General features: G+C 43.8%; 1 protein-coding gene across 1 annotated transcript; it reads left to right on the forward strand.

Moving 5' to 3' along the window:
* Positions 1-1,385: 1,385 nt before the first annotated feature.
* On the forward strand, positions 1,386-18,701 carry Pgk1 (phosphoglycerate kinase 1). The gene is made up of 11 exons (XM_051141149.1): positions 1,386-1,553; positions 6,983-7,033; positions 8,082-8,237; positions 8,354-8,498; positions 10,437-10,540; positions 12,136-12,255; positions 14,219-14,333; positions 14,727-14,906; positions 17,267-17,444; positions 17,813-17,911; positions 18,248-18,701. Exons 1-11 carry the CDS (start codon positions 1,489-1,491, stop codon positions 18,286-18,288), a joined length of 1,254 nt encoding a protein of 417 aa, XP_050997106.1. The 5' UTR covers positions 1,386-1,488; the 3' UTR covers positions 18,289-18,701.
* Positions 18,702-21,038: the final 2,337 nt, after the last annotated feature.

The following is a 21,038-nucleotide window of genomic DNA, read 5'->3' on the forward strand; positions in this document are numbered from 1 at the left end:
TGTGTGTGTGTGTGTGTGTGTGTGTGTGTGTGTGTGTGTGCCTGTATGTACCTAAACATAGAAGTACAACTTCAGTCTGTATAAAGTTACTGTATGTGTATGATTTAGAACTGACCACTGGTATTGGACAACCAACTGGCTGTAGTTCTTTGTCTCTTCCATGTGACATGTCTTCTGGTTTTTTTTTTTTTCTTTTCTTCCCCGTTCTCTTAAAGCTATTTTTTCCCTTTTGTGGACCTGTATCTACCCTCTCCATATATATGCTTATATAAAATCTGCATATGATAGACAACACATGGTATTGTATTTTTGAGTTACTTCTTATAATGTAGTAACTGCTGGAGGTGGTCTGGTCGGTTACTCCTGGGTGTCAGCGAGTGAGGTGGAAACAAAAACTAGGACGGTAAAGAAGGGCTTACATTTCTCATGTGCCCTTCTACGTCCTAAATACTTGTCCTGCCTCAGACTGTGGGTAAGTGCGTTACCACTGAGTAGCATCCTTAGTCAAAATTAGTGTAGGTAGAGATTTAAAGTTTTTTTTCCCAGTGCTGGAGCCAGTGTCTCTAGTATGCACTTTACCACTGAGCTACACTCACAAATCTAAATCCCAGTGGGCTCAGGATTGAAATGATTACTTAAAAGCGCTGCAGTCTTGATAAGACATGAAACTTTTGTCCGCCAGTTATTTCATCTTTAATATCAGACCGTACTTAGGAATTTTATGAGTGTTGTTAGTTAACATGACACATGCTGCATGTATTCGCCACTACAATAAGTGATATAACCACAGCAATTATATTGTATTTTTTATTATGAAAGGGGAAGGAGGATCTGGCTCATTTTTGACTTCTGTGGGGTTTCCGTTATTAAGTAAGGCCTTATGTAGGCTTCCATTTGGGAGCTGAGAAAGCAGAGGATTCTAAAAGGAGATGGCATTTGCAAAGCTCTTGAAAAGGCCCCTGGGAATTACAATGGGTGGGGGCGGCGTTTTTCCTAAGGCAGTCCGGAGCATGCGCTGCTAAGCAGCCGCGCTGGGCACTTCGGCTGCACAAGTGGCCTCGGGCCTCGCACACATTCCTTGTCTACCCCTCCCCGCTAACCTGCTCTCTTCTTCCGGGGCCCCTCCTTCCCACCTTCTACTCCTCCCCAAGTCAGGAAGGTTCTCCCCCGCTGCTAGCGTCGTGCAGGACGTGACAAATTGAAAGCTCACGTCCCACCAGTTCCTTGTAGATGGACATTTCCTCGGAGCAATGGAAGCGGGCCGGGCCTTAGGCGACAGCCAATGGCTGCTTTGCTGCTTCGTTCAATGGGAGCAGCTGCCGGGAAGGGGCGGGTCCGAGGGCGGGCTCAGGGGTGGAGCTAGGGGCGGGGCGGGCGCCCTCGGGTTCTCCCGCGGCCCCGCATTCTGCACGCTTCAAAAGCGCAGGTCGGTCGAAGAGGTCTCCTTTTTCTCAGCTCTGCGCCTCTCGTGCCCACCGCGTTGCCAAAATGTCGCTTTCTAACAAGCTGACTTTGGACAAGCTGGACGTGAAGGGGAAGCGGGTCGTGATGAGGTAATCTTATACTGCTGCCCTCAAACCCTCGGGGCTCTACCGTAGCCTCTCTGGCCTCGGCAAGCACGCTTTTCCGTGCACCCTAAGTTGCGCTTACTTTTCAGCGGGGTCTTAGGGATCCTGGCTTTGTAGGTCAGGGCTGCTCCCCTCGCCCCGTTGGGGCGGAGATTGTACCCGGATTTGATGCTTCCTAACTGCTTTTCTTCTAGCATAAAGAGCGAGCAATAGTGTCCTTTAGGGAGTGGATCTCACTAAAAAAGGGCTCAGATTTTTAGTACTCAGTCCTTTTCTCATTTCTGAAGTGCAGTTTCGGCTCAGGTAGCAAGATGGGACCTAATGCTTGTCTTGCAAATCTCTAGGCCCCAGTTGAGGGACCTTGAAAGGTCATTTAGCTAATTTCCCTTCCCCCACGGCCCTTGGACCATCCCTGACGAATTCAAGACCGCCCATGTTTCATTGGTCCTGGTGCAAAAGAATTTATTTCCCAGAGGATGTTGCTCAAAAATGCTCAGAAGTGGCGCTCCCTCTTACCAAAAAATTGTGGGTAAGAGGGTGAAGCCCACTGGATGAAGCTCTGTACAGCTTATGTAAGAGGCCTCTGCTATCCTACCTTGCCGTTGGACTCCTGGCCCTGGGGTTTGCATCAGGATTGTGACACATACAGGGTGTGGACGCCCTGTAGTTGGAGGCCTGGAACCTCACCCTCAGAGGTGGGTAGAGAAGCAGGATGTGAGAAGTGAGGAAGGCTTTCGCGCACATGGCGCTCTTAATCCGCACACGTGGGTCCCAGGCCATTTACAAAGTTGGCTTCTCCTTTACCTGGCAGAATCAGAATTACTAAGGTGTATGAAAACTTGTACATTTCCGCTTTTCATAATGTCTACTGTGTGCCAGGAGTGATGGATGATGGTAAGATAACAGAAGTGATGGGCCTGGCTGTCCATGTAACTCTAACCCAAGGATGGTAATTTTGAAAGGCCATAGGTAATCTCAGTGACTGCTTGGTGCTGGCTTGACCTTTTTTTTGGGAAGTGGTTGATTGATTGAACAAAATAATCCTGGTTCTTAGTTCAATTTGGGCCAGTTCGTGTGAGGACGTCTTTTAGATACTAATACACATGTAAGGGAGCCTCTTTACCTAGGAGTTAGAGACTGGCACAGCCACTTACTTCATCCTAGCCAATATTACTTGGCAAGTGACTTTACTGTGCAGATAGCCAGAACCCAGTGTATTATGTTCCTGCAAAAACACTTGATTTGTTACCCCAATGGGATAGGCCTTTATAAGCAGGATGGAGTAGAGATCCCAGGCGATAAAGGGTTGGTTCGAGCTAGCTCTTTATACCTCTCTAAGGATAGAAGATTGACCCTGGGACAACCAAAACAGGTAGACTTTGCCTTGCAACAAGCTTAAAAGGTTTAAATTATTTACTTCTACCTCCACTGGCTTGAGGCTGGCCTTTCCAGATGCATGCAGCTGCTTGCTTAAAGACAGTGGGACATTGTGCTGGTGATCTTCCTGTAACTGTAGTTTGAGGTTTTATGCTCTCACACAGGGAAATTGTCTTAAAGGAATTAACCCTGGTTGGGGGTGAGACCGGAGGAAACGGATTTTCTCCTCTGTACCAAATCAAATTTCATTTAACACAGGTTAACCTTGGGCCTTGAGATGATTGGCTAGTCTAGTTTTGCTGCTGGACAATGACACGCTCAAGGTTACTGGAACTTGTGGCAAGTTTGTGGCAAAGCTAGGACTAGAATTCGGGTCTTTAGCTACTAATCAGATTCTCTATAAAGACTTGGACATGATGACCCTGGGACAGAGGGAAATAGACTTTGTGGAAGTTACAATCTCCTTCTGTAATACAGATACATTGTACTTGTTTTTATTTTTTAGGTCACTGCGGTGTTACTTTGTCTCCTGATTATGAATGCATCTTGAATAGGGAGTTGCACTGTAGGCTTGCTTTTTTTTTTTTTTTTTTTGGTTTTTCGAGACAGGGTTTCTTTGTGTAGCCTTGGCTGTCCTGGACTCACTTTGCAGACCAGGCTAGCCTGGAACTCAGAGCAATCCACCAGCCTCTGCCTCCCAAGTGCTGGAATTAAAGGTGTGCGTCACCATACCCTGCTTGGCTTGCTTGCTTTTTAGAGGAGTCTAGGCAGCCATGCCTGGGTGAGCTCAATACCTTTTTGTTTCCTTGCCATTTTGTGGTAGGTGTTGGCAGTGCTTCAGAAATGGGGCCCCCGGAGCAGAGGCTGCTGCGCTTAGCTCCTTTCTGCCCTGTAGAAGGGCACTCTTGTCTTCTGACTTGTCTAGTGCCTTGGCTGGAATTGGCAAGGGAAGTTGATTTGTTGAGGCAACTTAATTTCTGTTGTTCTAGGGACTCAGACACTAGCCATTTTGTGCTTGAGCACTTTACCACTGAGTCACACCCAAGCTCCTTTTGGAGACACTTAAAAATAGCCAGAAACCCCAACAGGTTCCGCCTCAGATTCTCCTGGCACCTGCCCCCCTTCGCTCCAACCCTAGTTGATTTTACAAGGCCATTTGAGTAAATTTCCTGCTGGTTTTTGTCATGTCATTTCCTTCTTTTCACTCATAGGTTACTAGCTCATCCTTTGCTGGACTTCTCTTTTCTTGTACTCTTTCCCTCCCTCCCCCAACATCACTGGTTTTCTCTGTGACTTGCAAAGCAGCAGTCCTGGTAGAAAGAAGAAAATGGAGAGCAGAGAACATCGAATAAGTGTAATTTAGCAATCAGACCATGAGGCAACAGTGGGCATAGTTCCCCTGAGAGTTTTCAGTAGAACTGGACCTAGAATCCTGAGATTTCAATAGACTCGCTACCTGCTTCTGCCTCCTGTGTGCCGTGATTAGAGGTATATGCTGGCGCCACCACCACTTGGCTTAAAAAATTTATTTTGCAATAATATGTAGAAGATTGCAAGAAACTCAGTTTTTTCCCCCAGTGACTCCATAATTGTAGTGCAATGTCAAAAGTAGGAATCTGACATTGTTATAAGGTGGGTACAGTTGTCTAGTATGTTTATCACAGGTTGATTTGAATAACCACTACCACAATCCAAGATAAGGACTGCTTGGTCACCACCATGATGTCTCAGGTTATTTGATTATAATCACACCCTCCATTTCTAATTCCTGATGATCACTGACCTGTGCTCTACTTGTAAAACTTGTCATTTCAAAAATGTCTATAAACATTCATGCAGGCTGTAACTTTTGGGGTCCACTGTTTCACTCAGCATTCATCCAATAATTATCAAATAGGCACATGTACCAAAAGTATATTCTTTTGCATTGCTGGGTACTTTTTTCACAGTATGGGTGTGTCATAGTCGAAGCATTCATCCAGTGGAGGTTGTCTAGGTTGTTGCCTGTTTGGGGTTTTACAATTGAAACTGCTATGGTTTTTTTGGGGGGTGAGGTGGGGTGCAAATCTTGCTGTAGCCACATGGTGCTGGCTCTTGGGGAAAATGCCCAGGACTGGGATTGCCGCCACCAAGCATCCCATCTTTCTCCTTTCCCTCAATCCTTTCCAAAGGTTCTGCATCATTTCACATCCCTTGCTAGGAGGGCATGAGTCATAAGGCTTTCCGCATTCTCATCAGTAGTTGGTGGTAGTGTAACTGGCAGACATGAATATATATTAAGGAGACAAACAGTGGGCTCTAAGAAATTGGAATTTTCCCCAGGAACCTCATGCTGGGAGAAGAAAAGCTTGGTATTTTCCAGCAGTTACAACCTTAAAAGACAAAGATGGGTCCTTGGTGAGTGGGGCCACGCCTTGGCTTCCAGGCTGTTTAGATGTGGGAGACTACTCAGATGTGTGTATTAGAACTTAAGGTTCCTGAAGATGGATTTGGAGGGTCACTGGATTGCTTTGTCTTTCTTTGTGTGGTGACATTGAGTCAATGTCCTTTTTCTGATTTTTCTTCCCTCTATTCATTGGCTTGTTTCTAATTGGCTTATCAGGGGAAGTCAGTCATGGTAATGGGATACTTGATCTGCTTTGGTCTGCACTTTAGGGCTGGCAAGGGCCTGCTCAGGATATTTAAAGAAGATGCCTCAAGTGCTCGAAACCAACTAGAGTGTATTTCTTTGTTCACAGGCATATTGCCTTTTAATTTTATGGTTTTCTTTCTTTTTTGAAGATTTATTCATTTATGTAGATGGGTGTTCCATTTGCATGTCAGAAGAGGGCGTCCCTGTACAGATGGTTGTGAGCCACCATGTGGAAGCTGGGAGTTGAACTCAGGACCTCTGGAAGAGCAGACAGTGCTCTTAACCACTGAGACATCTCTCCAGCCCGAATTTTATGGTTTTCTTAAATCTGCATCACAAGAACTATGTCCCTAAAGCTCCTTGGTGAGGTAGATTAGTATTCAGGGTAGAGGAAGTCAGTGGTCTGCAGGATTTGTGGTGAGTGATGCTGACAGAGAGGAAAGACTAGGAAAAAGACAAAGGGAAAGATGGAGTTTCACAATCAAGGACAGTAGGAGTCTTGATGCCTTGCTGTAGTTCCTTAGTGACTGGTACTAGATGTTTTTAGTACTGATTTTAGGATGGTTGATCTTTCAACTATCAATTACAGTTTGGGGAGTAATTAGCATATAATAGCTAACTTTTGTGTGATAATAGGTGCCACTTCTAAGCCTTTTAAGCATTTACTAACTTGCTTGTAACTGTCAGCTAGATACTATCGTTTTACAGGTTTAAGATTAAAAATTAAAAATGGTCTGTGGGTGTATGGTATTTGGTATCCATTTAATCTCAGCATTTAGTCAGAAGAAGAAAAAAAGCCATATTATATATAGTGTGTCTCAGATCGTGGCAGACAAAAGTTAGACATTAAAACCAGCCACTGTACAGAAGTGAGTTCAGAAGAATTGGTTCCCAATGGTAAAACAGGCCTGGGGATGTATGTATGAGGTGTGCTTGGGTGCCTTCGGCTTCCCTGGTCTCCTGGACTAGTTCTTGTGCTTTGAGATTTCCTTAAAAAGCATTAGCTACATATCTATAAAGATATAAGTACATGCTCAAAACTTCCGATGAAATGAGTACGTTTGTGTAAATGAGCTAAGAAGTAGACCATGAACCCATAGCACAGAGTCCTTGTCTGTCGGCCTATCCGAGTCACTGCTCACTTGCCAATGACTATTAAATAATTTCTTAAAATGACATTGTGTGTATGTGTACATGCCTGTGCCAAGGGACTAGTGCGGAATTCAGAGGACATCTTGCAAGAGTTGGTTTTCTTCTACCTATGGGTGTGCGGTGTCAGGGTGCCAGGCTTGCTAACAATAACAGATGCCTGTACGGCCTGAGGCAGCTTTTAATGCCTCTTATTTTCAGTGTGAGATTTGGCCTTAGGGAACGGGAAGTTGATCATGGCCTTTTTCTTTTCTAGGGTGGACTTCAATGTTCCTATGAAGAACAACCAGATAACAAATAACCAAAGGTAAGATTCCTGCTAAACCTGGCTCGGGTTTAAGATATGGGATTATATGGGATGCAAATTTCTTATACAAATTTTTTATACCGTGGAGTAGAGCAACTGAAGCCATGATTTTTGTATTCACTAACCCACTTTTCAGTGTGAGAACGAAAATATTCTAAATTTATGAAAAAATATTCTATAAACCATCCTTAATCTCAGCACTTAGGAGGCAGAGGCAGGCAGATCTCTCTGAGACTGAAGACAACCATGTCAGCAAAATGAGTTCTGGGACAGCCAGGTCTATAGAGAGACCCTGTCTTAAAAAACTTTAAAAGAACAAAACAAAAAAACTAAAAAAAAAAAAAAAAACTTGCCGTTGTGGTATGTGCCTATAATCTTAGCACTTAGGGGGGTTGGAGTTAGGACAGAGTGCCATAAATTTAAGCCTGAGCTATGAAGTCAGTTTGAGGCCGTCTTAGGCTATAAAAAAAAATTGTCTCAATGAGCCATTTTTGAGACCAGGTCTCAGCTTCTGCTGGGCTTGAGCTTGATCCAGTAGCCTCAGCCTTCTAAGTGTTGGGTTACAGGTGCATGCCTCAAAGCCTGGCTCTTTATTTTAAATTTTTTTTAATATTGACTTTATGTATATGTAGATTTTTGTTTTGACTGAATGATACCTCATTTTTCTCCATTGGTGGGCAGGGAGGGAAAGCTGATGACCATCTCTGGGGTTTGCACATGCCAGGGAAGCCTGTTACCAACTGAGTTACATTCCCAGCTCCTAAAAGCCAAGGGCTAACCCAGGCAGGTCCTGCTGTAGACAGCAGCTTCCGGTTTGCTGTGTTCTCTGCATGCAGAGCTGATCCATGATCCATGAGGAGACTATATAGTTCCAGGTGCCAGGTTTGTGTCATGCTTGTTTTCTGAATCTTCGAATTCTGCAACTGTCGGACTTGGAGGAGCCTTGGAGAAGAAAGGGGGCTTTATTTTATGAGGTCACCAGTTAAAATAGTTCCCACTAATTCCTCCGAATAACATTGTTCTATCTTCTGTCTTCTCTTGCTTGTAGGATCAAGGCTGCTGTTCCAAGCATCAAATTCTGCTTGGACAATGGAGCCAAGTCTGTCGTCCTTATGAGCCACCTAGGCCGGCCCGATGGTGTTCCCATGCCTGACAAGTACTCCTTAGAGCCAGTGGCTGCAGAACTCAAGTCTCTGCTCGGCAAGTAAGTACAGAGCTGTGGTGCTGGTGAGCTCCGGGAGGTGAGTGAGTCACCATTCTGTCACGGAGTCTTAGCTTTCAGCCTGCTCTAGTCTCATAATTTCTTGTCCCCTCCCCCAGGGATGTTCTGTTCTTGAAGGATTGTGTGGGCCCAGAAGTAGAGAATGCCTGTGCCAACCCAGCAGCTGGGACTGTCATCCTGCTGGAGAACCTCCGCTTTCACGTAGAGGAAGAAGGGAAGGGAAAAGATGCTTCTGGGAACAAGGTAGGACTGGAGATTTTGATTTTATTTGGACCTTAGGGCCTGAATTTGTATGAGGAAGCTCATCTTTATTTTCCTGACCTTTTTTTCAAATTGAAGTATAACATACCTGTGAAAAACAGGTACAAATGTGAAGCCACCGATGTAGCTCAGTGGTAGTGTACAGAAGCCTGGGTACGGTCCTTAGTGCTACAGAAACAATTCTATAAATGCACAGCATGATGTGTTCTCAATTAGCGCAGAGTACACACTGCATGATCATTTCCCAACCAGGGAAGGGAATGTGAGCAGCACTGCAGAGGCTCTTTCCTGTTCACATTTTTGAAATACTGTTGAAAAAATACACATTCTCTTAGATAAGAGTATTCAGTGAATACAGTGGTTGCAGTGAGATCACTCAAGGCATTTCTTGCTTGGGTTGCTTGGGAGTGGTTTGAGGCAAGTTCTCACGTAGCTCATGTGCTTGCTCTGTGGCTCCGGCTGCTCTTGAACTTGATATAGCTTGGGATGACTTTGTACTCTTCCATCTTCCAAGTGCTGGGATTACAGGCTTGTCCTCCCTCCCACACCTGACTCTGGGCATTTTCTTATGAAAATGTGTTTTTGCGTATGAGTCTCTTTAAGTAGGTATAGCTGTCTTCCTAATTTGCTTTAAAAAAAATCTCAGAAAGAAGCTTGGGTTTCAGAAAGGCAGTCATTTTGCTGAAGTTAGTGGTACTGTGGGCTGGGCTCCATAGCTTAGTCCATCAGGTCTGCATGCCTTTACTACAAAGAACCACATGGTAAATGTGGTAGACTTCACGTTATATAGTCAGTCATTTGCAGTTTGTACAGTCTCATAGAAAGGCTGGTTACTAGAGCTGACAACAGAATTCAACTGTTAAAACTATTTTTGAGCATGGTTTTGGATTTACCTTTGGTTAGAAGGGGAGCTAAAGGCATTGCTAATATTTTCCCCTCTTTGGTTCTTCAGTGATGTGAGAACAGGATGCTCTGAGGAGGGTGTGTCATCAGTCCCCCTTTGACCTGACATTTCGTAAGGTCATCTGGAGTGCTTGCTTCCAAGTAGTTTCTTTTCTTAGCACTGCAGGTTCTGAGCTTGGCTCTACCTTGCCTTGGTGTGTTCTCGCTACAGTACTACTAGTCAAATGCTGACCTAAAACTTGGTGCCCTTTAAAACTGAAATTCAAGACCAACAAACTCTAGTGCTTAGAAATGTCAGGAGCAACTGGAAAGTGGATGCAGAATGTTTTATTTAGGAATCAATGAGCTGACTATACCAGCCTCAGACTTTCTTAGCCCTCTAGCCGATTTACTTACTATTCAGAGGCTAATGGCTTAGAATGCCTGAAATTGCACAAACCCAGTCATAAGTTCAAACTGGATACAAACAAGATAAAGACAAAATTCTATTTAAAAAGTTTGTGTGTGCGTGTGTGTGTGCGCGCATGTGTGTGTGCGCGCGCGCACATATGTGCACACAGGTCCAAAAAGAGATACAAAGGTGTTGGATGCTCTGAACATGGAGCTGCAAGCAGTTGAGCACCAGTATCGGTTCTGCAAGAAGAGCAAGTGTTCTTAACCACTGGGCCATCTGTCTACTCCAATAATTGAATGTTATTTAGTGAATCTTCATTGTTTTTAGAATTGTCCTGATTGTTAGTTTCTATTGTATCTTTTCCATGAAAAGCTTTTAATTTATCCTATTTTCCCTCAAACATGAGTGTACACTTATATACAATTTTCATGGGGAGGCAAAGAAATGACCTGGAATATATGAGAGGAAAAATATATCCTATTGCTAGTGTAAGACTTGCTGTATTAACTCAGGGTCTCAAAGATGTTCAAGAGGGTTCTTGGTGGCCTGAAATGCTTTTGGAGTTGTTTGGAGCCATCAACATTTTCTGTGTTGGATTTTCCTTTCTAAATTTTCTCCTGCAGATTAAAGCCGAGCCAGCCAAAATCGATGCTTTCCGAGCCTCGCTGTCCAAACTAGGAGATGTCTATGTCAATGATGCTTTTGGGACTGCACACCGAGCCCACAGGTACTGAAAACCCTGACAGTACTGGGCAGAGTACAATGATCTTGGTTCTTGGGCTCAAATTCCGGGCTGTTTTTAAAGATTGCCATCTTGTCCTTGTTTCCTGTCTATTGTAATTTAAGCAACTCAAAATCAAGCAACTTATGATGGGAAGGAAGAGTTTGCTTGCCTCATTGAAAGAGGCTGAGGAGGAACTCAAGCTCTACTTACTGGCTCATTCACTGCTTTGTTTGGCTACCTTTTTGTTTGAGGCAGAGTCTTTTTTTTTTGGCCCTGGAACTCACCGGTACACCAGACTGTCCTTGAACTCAGATCTACGTGTCCCTGCTTCCTGCATGTTGTGATTAAAAAAAGCATGGGCTACCATGCCACCAGTGCCAGCCAGCTTTATAATCCAGGACCACCAGCCTAGGGATGATATTACCCATTATGGGCTGTGCCCTCCTACAGCAATTAGCAATCAAAATAATGCCTCGAGGCTGGAGAGATAGCTCAGAGGTTAAGAGCGCTGTGTGTTCTTCCAGAGGTCCTGAGTTCAACTTCCAACAACCACATGGTGGCTCATAACCATCTATAATGTGATCTGATGCCCTCTTCTGGCCTGCAGGTACACATGTAGGCAGAACACTGTATCTGTAATAATAAATAAATAAATCTTTAAAAAAATAATGCCTCACAAATATGTCCACAGGCCAGAAAGAGGTTCCTTCTGCCAGGGAACTCTAGCTTGTCTCAAGTTGACAATAAAAGCCACGAGATGTATCCTTTTAACTTGGGTCATTGTGTATCCTGATTCTGTGTGGAAATACAGATGAAACTTTTGGGAGTGAAAAAGCTTTTTCTGTGGAGCTTCAAGAACAGGCTTCTTTAACTTTGGATACCTTGTAGAAATTTCCCCCCTTTGGGAACATTTTATCAAGATATCTGTTGTCATCAGCTGGCTAATTATATATTGTGATTTATTTAACCTTTGGCCTATTAAACTATTAGCTAGGCATTTTTTGGTTGTTTCAAGGAAGAGTTTCTCTGTATAGCCTTGGCTGTCCTGGACCAGACTGTAGACTAGGCTGGCCTTGAACTCAGCGATCCACCTGCCTCTTCTTCGTAGAATGCTGGGATTACAGGTGTGCGCCACTGTGCCTAGCTAGGCATTTTTTTAAAACTTTTTTTGTGTATGTGTGGGGTGTTTGCCTGCATTATTCTTTCTGGCCCTCAGAGGCCAGAAGAGGGCATTCGTGCCCCTGGGGCTGGAGTTACAGAGGATTTTGAGGTGTCCTATGGGTTCTGGGAGCTAAACCCAGGTCCTTTGTAAAAACAGCAGTGATCTTAACTGCTGAGCTGTCTTTCTCACCCCTACCTGGGTATCTTAAATTCCATCTTAGTTCATTGGTTTTTTTTTTTTTTAACCCTTGATCATAAATTATTAGTCAGAAAAGTTATCTAAGGTATAAATGGCCTTACTGCAATTTAGGGAATAGAACCGTGGTCTCTTAGTATCTTAGAAGCGATGAAAGCATCTTAGTGGTAAGGAGACGGCCTCTAGGGGGAAATGACTAGATTTTGAATATGAATATATTTGTTTCTCTTTTTCCCCCTAGCTCCATGGTGGGTGTGAATCTGCCACAGAAGGCTGGTGGATTTTTGATGAAGAAGGAGCTGAACTACTTTGCCAAGGCTTTGGAGAGTCCAGAGCGACCCTTCCTGGCTATCTTGGGAGGGTATGAAGAACACTTTTGTATCATCCTTTAAAGAGTGTTACCGTGGTAGTGGTCGGTAGTAGTTGGAACTTCGGTGCTTTGTGGTCAGATGGCACAATCACATTGGGTAGCTGAGGAGAACTGAATAAAGGGACTGTTCACAGAGGTGAGGGTGGGGTTTAGGGAAGGTCCTGCAACAATCTGGGGCTAATAATTAATAGGCGTTACCAACTGAAGACAACGGGAGAACTCCAAGGAGGCAGTCAATGGGAAAAGGACTTCTGATTAAAAATGTAGCTTTGTTTGTTTGTTTATCTTTTGTTTTTTGAGATAGGGTTTCTCTGTAACCTTGGCTGTCCTCCCTCTGCCTCCCTGAGCGCATGCCTGGTTAAATTGTAGTAGCCCTTAGGCAAGGGTGCAGTGGTGATCATCTGATAGAGGGGCCATGGAGAGATACTTCAGTGATTTCTTTAGTTTCCTGCTGGGACACCTCTTGGATGCACCACTTAGTGGCCCAGTTTATCTTGATGTGATCCATGTAGGTCAGCTTCCTGGGACAGAAGACGGTAGAGAAGGGCAGAAAGTGGTTCTTCAGGGAAAAATGGAGAAAGGCTGGCCTTGAACTTGTTTTGTAGTCCGGGATGACCTTGAGCCCTGTCTAGCATGCTTCATCTTGTGCCACACACTCTACCAAGGTGTTTTCTTAAAACAATTTCAAAGCTACACATACAACCTGGAGGGAATATCTATAAAAATTTCTTCTTTCTGTGTAATATATCATTTAGACTTAATTCTCCAGATCATGTAACCTATTTTATGTTATGGGCAAAGGCAGTGTGTAGGAATCTAGTAGTTTAGCCAAGAAAAAAAATAACAGGGGAGGTTGGGTGGATCCATTGCACTTGGATGAGACAGCTAGCTGCCTTTCACTTGGCATAGCTGTTCAGATAACAGCCTCTTTCTGCTTAGAGGACCATGGCCCTTCTGGGCTGTTCTCTGTCCCCCTCCCTATGAGTAAGCACACACAGCACTTCCTGATGGAAGATTGACTCTGAAAGTGGGTGTCAATTTCACAGAGCACAGTTGCTCTCTAGGCTTCAAGAGGCCTGTTTCAGGCTCTTGAAAAGAACCCAGATGGGTGTGGGGGTTTGTGTTGTCTTCTCGAAAAATGGTAAGTTTCCTGGAAACATTGAACCTTTTGTTCACTGAGTTAAAAGCATCAGCCTCTGGTCATTTGAGCTGTTGTATGGCTTTTTGTTGCTGACCTTTCTGAAGATTTGGAATATGGGAGTGAATGCCCCCTGCTGGTTGTCTTCAGGTTTTAGAATAAGCCTGAACTCTACAGCAGTCTTCCTTTGACCACAGGGTATATACTGCAAGACCTCTGAACACCTGAAGGCAAGAAGAGCCTGAACCCTATAGATAGCCATTGTTCTTGATCTACAGGCATCAGGCAGGGAGAGACAGAAACACTGGGCCTGGCACGAGCTTTGAAATCACCTTAAAGCCCACTCCCTGTGACATGCCTCCTCCAATACGGACACACCTCCTCATCCTTTCCAAATAGTTCATCTGGGGACTGCGCATGCAGGGCAGATATTAATCCCTTCATAGCGAAAGTCTGGAGATCATTTTCATTCAAACCCTCAGTTACTAATCTGGCAACCTGGGCCTTGTGAATTTTGGATGGGGCATGGTTAGATAGGGAGGTTTTTGTTTTTCTATTTTTATGGCACTGAGGATCAAACCCAGGGCTTTACACAAGTGCTTTTATACTTGACCATACCCGTAAGCCTAGAGCATCCTTTCTCTAGCCCTTCTTGCTCTGGAGCTATCTTCAAAGGATTTCTTCAAAGCATGGAGTATTGGAGCAACATGGCAAAGTTAGGCAGCCCTTTGCTGCATTGGGCATTTCCTTGTCTCCTACTGGGGCCCTGACTATTAGCACTATTGTGCTTGTGATGATTCTTGCTTTCTCTTCTAGAGCTAAAGTTGCAGACAAGATCCAGCTGATCAATAATATGCTGGACAAAGTCAATGAGATGATCATCGGTGGTGGGATGGCTTTTACCTTCCTTAAGGTGCTCAACAACATGGAGGTAGGGAGCCAATGGCAAGTGGCTGTGAAATGACTAATGAGTGTAATGTTTATATAAACAATGTGGATCCTATGGACATTTTCTTTCCACCTGTGAAGTCTCTTGTCTTCTGTCCCTGTATTACTTTACAGCAGAGGTTCTTAACTTATGGGTTGCAACCCTTTAGGAGGTGTCAAAAGACCCTTTCACAGGGGTTGCATATCAGATATTGTGCGTAACAGATATTTGCATTATGACCTCTAGCAAAATTACAGTTATGAAGTAGCAAAGAAGATAATATTGAAGGGTTTCAGCATGAGGAAGGTTGAGCCCCCGCTTTAGAATGTGTTGTATTGTCTGTCTTGCGAGTCAGTCATGTTTAGTATGAAGGCTGATCTTTAATCTCTTGTGTAGATTGGCACCTCTCTGTATGATGAAGAAGGAGCCAAGATTGTCAAAGATCTCATGTCCAAAGCTGAGAAGAATGGTGTGAAGATTACCTTGCCTGTTGACTTTGTCACTGCTGACAAATTTGATGAGAATGCCAAGACTGGCCAAGCTTCTGTGGCCTCTGGTATACCTGCTGGCTGGATGGTGAGTCAACTGGTTCTTTGGTTATGTTAAGTGATGATGAAATTTGGTTTCATTCATTCATCAAGCAATTTTTTCTGTAGCATTGGAGATTTCATTGAGTGCCTCGCAGCTAGCTGTGAAGTGCTCTGCCACACTGAGCTGCACCCTTGCCATCCAACAGACATTTTATATTCATCTCTATGGAAACTCTGTCAATGGGGACTACAAGAGCTGCAATGGGCAATTGAGAGCAAATCCATGGGGAAGGGAAAAGCAGTGCTATTCCTGTTTTCCTCAATAACTGGGCAAGCCCACCTTGTGTGGGCCTTTTTCTTTTCTTTGTTTTTTTGTTTTTTTTTTTTTTTTTTTGAGACAGGGTTTCTCTGTGTAGCCCTGGCTGTCCTGGACTCCCTTTGTAGACCAGTTTGTCCTCGAACTCGCAGAGATCCGCCTGCCTCCGCCTCCCGAGTGCTGGGGTTAAAGGTATGCGCCACCATGCCGGGCCCGTGTGGGTCTTTTTCAATGCTCTTTTAGCACTATGTGCTGGAAAGTACTATGCACTTGCATGCTCTGCTCTGAGCTGTTCTGGATTACAGTGCTGCTAGTTACAGGCCAGCTAGGCAAGGGTTCAGGTGGGCCTGATGGCTCAGTGGGTGAAAGTGCTGCTACACAAGCCTGATGCACCTGCACTTGGAAAGAAGAGAGCAGACTTCCAAAAGTTGTCCTCTGGCTTCTCCATGGCATGTGTATGCTCCCCACAATAACAATCATGATCAAAATTAAAAGAGAAAACCGTTCTTACAAGACATTAAGATAATGAAAGTGGGCTGGTGGTGGTGGTCTACAGTTAGAGTCCAGGACAGCCAAGGCTACATGGAGAAACCCTGTCTTGAACCACCCCTCCCCCCAAAAAAAAAGAAAGAAAGAAAAAAAAGAATGAAAGTGGCTGGGCAGTGGTGGCACATGCCTTTAATCACAGCACTTGGCAGGCAGATCTCTGAGTTCTAGGACAGCCTAGTTTATAAAACAATCAGGGCAGTTACACAGAGGAACCTTGTCTTAAAAAAAAAAACCTGAATAATGAAAGTGCACTTAATTGTAAGCAATGTATGAAAAATATATGTATATGAGAGATTTATAATTGACTATAGTTTGCCTTCTTTCATTTTCATTTTCATTATAGTCTTCATCTTTTGTATAGCCTAGGCAGACCTTGGACTTAATATCACTGTGCCTATGCTTACTAGGGTGCTAGTATTGTTGATATGCCACTCCACCTTTAGTTTGATAACTGTATAAAATGATACCATGTTGATTGCTGATGCTTATTACTTTTCTTTTGTTAGATATTTTGCTGTTAAATTGTTTCTCAAGGTGTGGCCCTACAAGCATCATTTTGGGAAGTTGTTTTAAGGAGGCAAATTTGGGGTCTGGAGAGATGGCTTAGTGGTTAGGGTTAGGTTCCTAGTACCTACATTGAATGGCTCACACGGGATCCAATGCCCTTTCTGGCCTCTGTGGGACTCCATATACATGTGGCATATACACACGCATGAAAATAAAAATAAATCATACACACTGGGCACGATGGCACTCACCTTTGATCCCTGGACTCAGGAAAGGGCAGGCAGCCCTGATTTTGATGCTAGCTTGGTCTACATAGCTAATTCCAGGCCAGTCAAGGGTATATTGTAAGATTTTTTAAAAGGGAGACATTCTTGAGCCTTGTTTCAGATCTAGTAAATGAGAAATGCTAGGAGTGGGATCCAACACATTATTTCTGAGCAAAGTTTCCTGGAGAATCCAATACATAGCTGACCTTCAATCTACTGGCATCTCAAGTAATTCTAGCTGTGTAAGGCTTTTGTTATACTGTGACATTTGTAAAGTGCCACCAGCTACAAGGTATCAGTGTGCACATCCTAAGTTGTGACAGCCAAAAATGTCTCAACGTTGGCACATAATACTTGGATAGAGAGAACATTGGATTGAGAACCAGTGATCTTAAGATCTTGACTGTCATAGTGACTAAGAATGTCTTTACTAAGCAACATGGGGTTTTTCCCTTTGATCTTCCATAAAGTTGAATGTTTTTATCAAAGGGCATATATCAGGGTACATTTTGATTCTAATAGAAGCTTTTTGAGATAGCATTTCTCTGTGTAGCTTTGACTGTCCTGGAACTCCATAGACTAGGTTGGCCTCAACTCACAGACCACCTGTTTCTGCCTCCTGAGTGCTGGGAATAAAGGCGTGCACCACCACTGCCTGGCCCTAGTAGAAACTTGATGTTCAGCCTTATGTTATGGTCTTGGTGGAGGGGATGTTTAGCCCTATTAAATGTTCTTGACAATGCATCCTCTTTTTATTCTACCCTCCAGGGCTTGGACTGTGGTACTGAGAGCAGCAAGAAATATGCTGAGGCTGTGGCTCGAGCTAAGCAGATTGTTTGGAATGGACCCGTCGGGGTATTTGAATGGGAAGCTTTTGCCAGGGGGACCAAGTCCCTCATGGATGAGGTGGTAAAAGCCACTTCTAGGGGTTGCATCACTATCATAGGTAAGGGGTCCTGATAAGAGTTATGTTCAGGGGAGGGCAGAAGGGGGAGTCTCAACATTGTTGGGTCTTTTGGCTTTGGGTAAATCTTTTGGTTTTTAAGACAGGGTTTCTCTGCGTAGACCTGGCTAGCCTGGAACTCACAGAGATCTACCTGCCTTTGCCTCCCTGAGTGTTGAGATTAAAGGTGTGTGCCACCACGCCTGGTGGCTCTGGGTAAATCTTGAGCTGATAGTTTGTAGGGGTGTCATCCATATGGGGATTCTCTTGAGACAGGACTGGGGGTATTCATTAGCTATGTTTTGGGTTGGGAAACACTGTTTTATAGTTTTGGTGCCAAAACTTCTTTTCCTCTGGTCTTCACTCAACAGGTGGTGGAGATACTGCCACTTGCTGTGCCAAATGGAACACAGAGGATAAAGTCAGCCATGTGAGCACTGGAGGTGGTGCCAGCCTAGAGCTCCTGGAAGGTGAGCCTGTTCTCCATTTTTTGGCGTACTTGAAAGTAGAGTGAGGACTATACTGTAAGAAGTGGGGAAGAGCGAGCGCTTTGGGCAGTGTTGTCACTAGCTGACACATTAGCTAGGTAGCACAAAGAAAGCTCCTGCATCCACATGGCGGGAGGGGTAGGTAGGAACACATTTTAGTTGACCTGGGACCCAGGACACAGGAGTTTTAAACTCCTGCCCTAAAACCTGATTTAAAAAAAAAAAGAGTTGGCATTTTATCAGTAGGACAAAGGGGGCAGACGTAGCTTAGTGGGTCTTACAGTAATTCTGTGTCTCTATGTGCTCTCTCAAAAACAGGTAAAGTCCTTCCAGGGGTGGATGCTCTCAGCAATGTTTAGTATTTTCCTGCCTTTTGGTTCCTGTGCACAGCCCTTAAGTCAACTTAGTGTTTTCTGCATCTCCACTTGGTGTTAGCACAAGATTCAGCTAGTGGCCGAGATGCAGCACCAGGAACCCTTACACAGTTGCACAGCATCTCAGCTCATCTTTACTGCATCGGGATTTGTCTACATCCTTCAAGATCCCATTTAAATTCCTTAGTGACTAAGACCATTGTGCATTCTAGAGTGCATCTCTTTATGTTCAGCTGGTAAAAGGAAATGAGCTGTAAAAGCTTAGCTCTCTTGGATTAGCCTCTGGTTAGCTTTGTCACTCACTGTTCATGACTCGGCGTGGAAATATGATGAAATTCCAGCTGTAGGTTTGGAGAAGTTGATGATCTATTAAACAATAAAGATGTCCACTAAAACTAGTTTTTTTTTCCTGTCATACTTTGTTAGGAAGGGTGAGAACAAACCGCTATCTACTTTTTGTTGTTGTTGTTGTTTTGATTTTTTTTTTAAGACAAGGTTTCTCTGTGTAGCCTTGCCTGTCCTAGACTTGCTTTTGTAGACCAGGCTAGGCCTCGAACTCACAGAGATCTGCCTGCCTCTACCTCCCAAATGCTGAGATTGAAGGCCTTTATCTACATTTTGAGTGGAAGGACTGGCTGCAGTAGTAGGGTGGGATTAAATAACTGCCTGCTCCTTATTGAAGGCCTTATTGCCTTATAATGGTTCACAGTTGGATACTATGATTTTTAAAAAGCCAAGGCTTATAAACAACCACCCACCCAAAGCTAGGTGCCAGCTCATTCCTCCCGTTATTGATTTACATTCCCATTGACCATTGCTTTGCTCTTGATTCCCATTCCATGGTTCTAAGTACTGAGCATTTCAAATGTGTCCCACTTTCACAGCTTGAGGAATGTCACACACACACTTCATCCTCAGGATTGTTTGGCTCTTGTTGTAGATGAGGTCAGAAGTTGACATTGTGAAGAGTCTGGGCACGGTGTCTGCTTGTAATCCCATCACTGGGTATCAAAGACAGAAGGGCAGAAGTTCATCCTTGGCTACGTATGGGACTTAGGCCAGTCTACTCTATGAGATCCTGTCTCAAGCCCTAAGGCTTAAATTATGACTATAAGTGCCATTTGCCTTTTTAATTTACCTCTTTATAATTAATAATTATCTTTTTATTTTTCTGCTGAGTGTGGTACATGGCTTTGGTTCTAGCACATAGTACTTTCCACACCAAACATGCCTGCAAAGTAAGACGTGTTTCAAAACAAAAACAATTCCATTTAAAAAATTTATTTATTTTTTATGTTTATAGTGTTCTGTCTGCATGCCAGAAGAGGGCACCAGATGTTGTTATAGATGGTTGTGAGACACCATGTGGTTGCTGAGAGTTGAACTTAGGACCTCTGGAAAAGCAGTCAGTGTTCTTAACCTCTGAGCTATCTTTCCAGCCTTGGCTGTCCTGGACTCACTCTGTAGACCAGGCTGACCTTGAACTTAGAGATCCACCTGCCTCTGCCTCTTGAGTGCTGGGATTAAAGGTCTGTGCTACCATGCCTGGCAGACTCCCAGGATTTTCTATTTACAAAGTTCCTTCGATTTTTTTTTGAGGCTTTATTTTTAATGTGTATGGGTCTTTTGCATGCATGTACATCTGTGTACAGTGCCCATTTGAGGCCAGAAGCAGGTGTTGGATCATCTGGAACTGGGGTTACAAAATGGTTGTGAGCTGTCCTGTAGGTGCTGGGAATCCATCCAGGGGCCTCTGGAAAAGCAACCCAGTGTTCTTAACTGCTGAACCATCTCTCTAGCCCCCTATTTAGATTTTTAAGACAGGATGAGTAGAGAAACTCCAGTTTAAAATGAGAAAGTAACTTGGCAAGTAACCAGATATTTCAGTATTATATATTGTGGGACACACTGGAGGGAATATGTGATAGTTGACCTGTAGGAATTTAAAACCTAGTCAAAAAAGATAGCTATAATGAACTATTCCTGGGTATGTAAATTAGAATAGTGTAAGGGTGTGCTTCTAGATTTAATACAGGATTACTAAGTTGATAACATGCTGAAAGGGCACAGATTTTATTTTATTTTTTATATTATTTATTTATGTATACAATGTTCTGCCTGCATGTATACCTGCAGGCCAGAAGAGGGCGCCAGTCTCATTATAGTAGGTTGTGAGTCACCATGTGGTTGCTGGGAATTGAACTCACGACCTCTGGAAGAGTAGTCAGTGCCCTTAACCTCTGAGCCGTTTTAAAATTTTTTTTTAAGGCACAGATTTTAAGTAGTCAAATTAGTATGTTTCCACATAATCCCCATGCTATAAATGAGGAATCCAAATTCGTGTATGTGTAGAACTGCTTTTTCATACCCAATGGCATAGTTAATGGTTTACATGTAATTAAAAAGGGTATGCAGTGAAAAGCTACCTTCCTATCTGTGTGCTGGCTTCCTTCCGCAGAAGCACCCTTCCTTCTAAGACCAGTTCAGTATAGAGCTCTGATTTTCATTGGTTTCTTTTATTTATTTCTTTTAATATTTTATTTTTAATTTATTCACATTACATCCCCCTCTCTTATCACCTTTGGGTCCCACCCTTCCTTATACCCTCTCCCTCTCCTAGTCTTCAGAAAAGGGGAGCCCTCCTCCCCTATCATCTGACCTCAGCCTATCAAGTCTCATCTGGACTGCCTGTACCCTCTTCCTCTGTGGTCTGGCACATGGGTTTCTCTACCATG

Source organism: Acomys russatus, chromosome X, assembly GCF_903995435.1.
Source record: "Acomys russatus chromosome X, mAcoRus1.1, whole genome shotgun sequence".
Classification (NCBI taxonomy): Eukaryota; Metazoa; Chordata; class Mammalia; order Rodentia; family Muridae; genus Acomys; species Acomys russatus.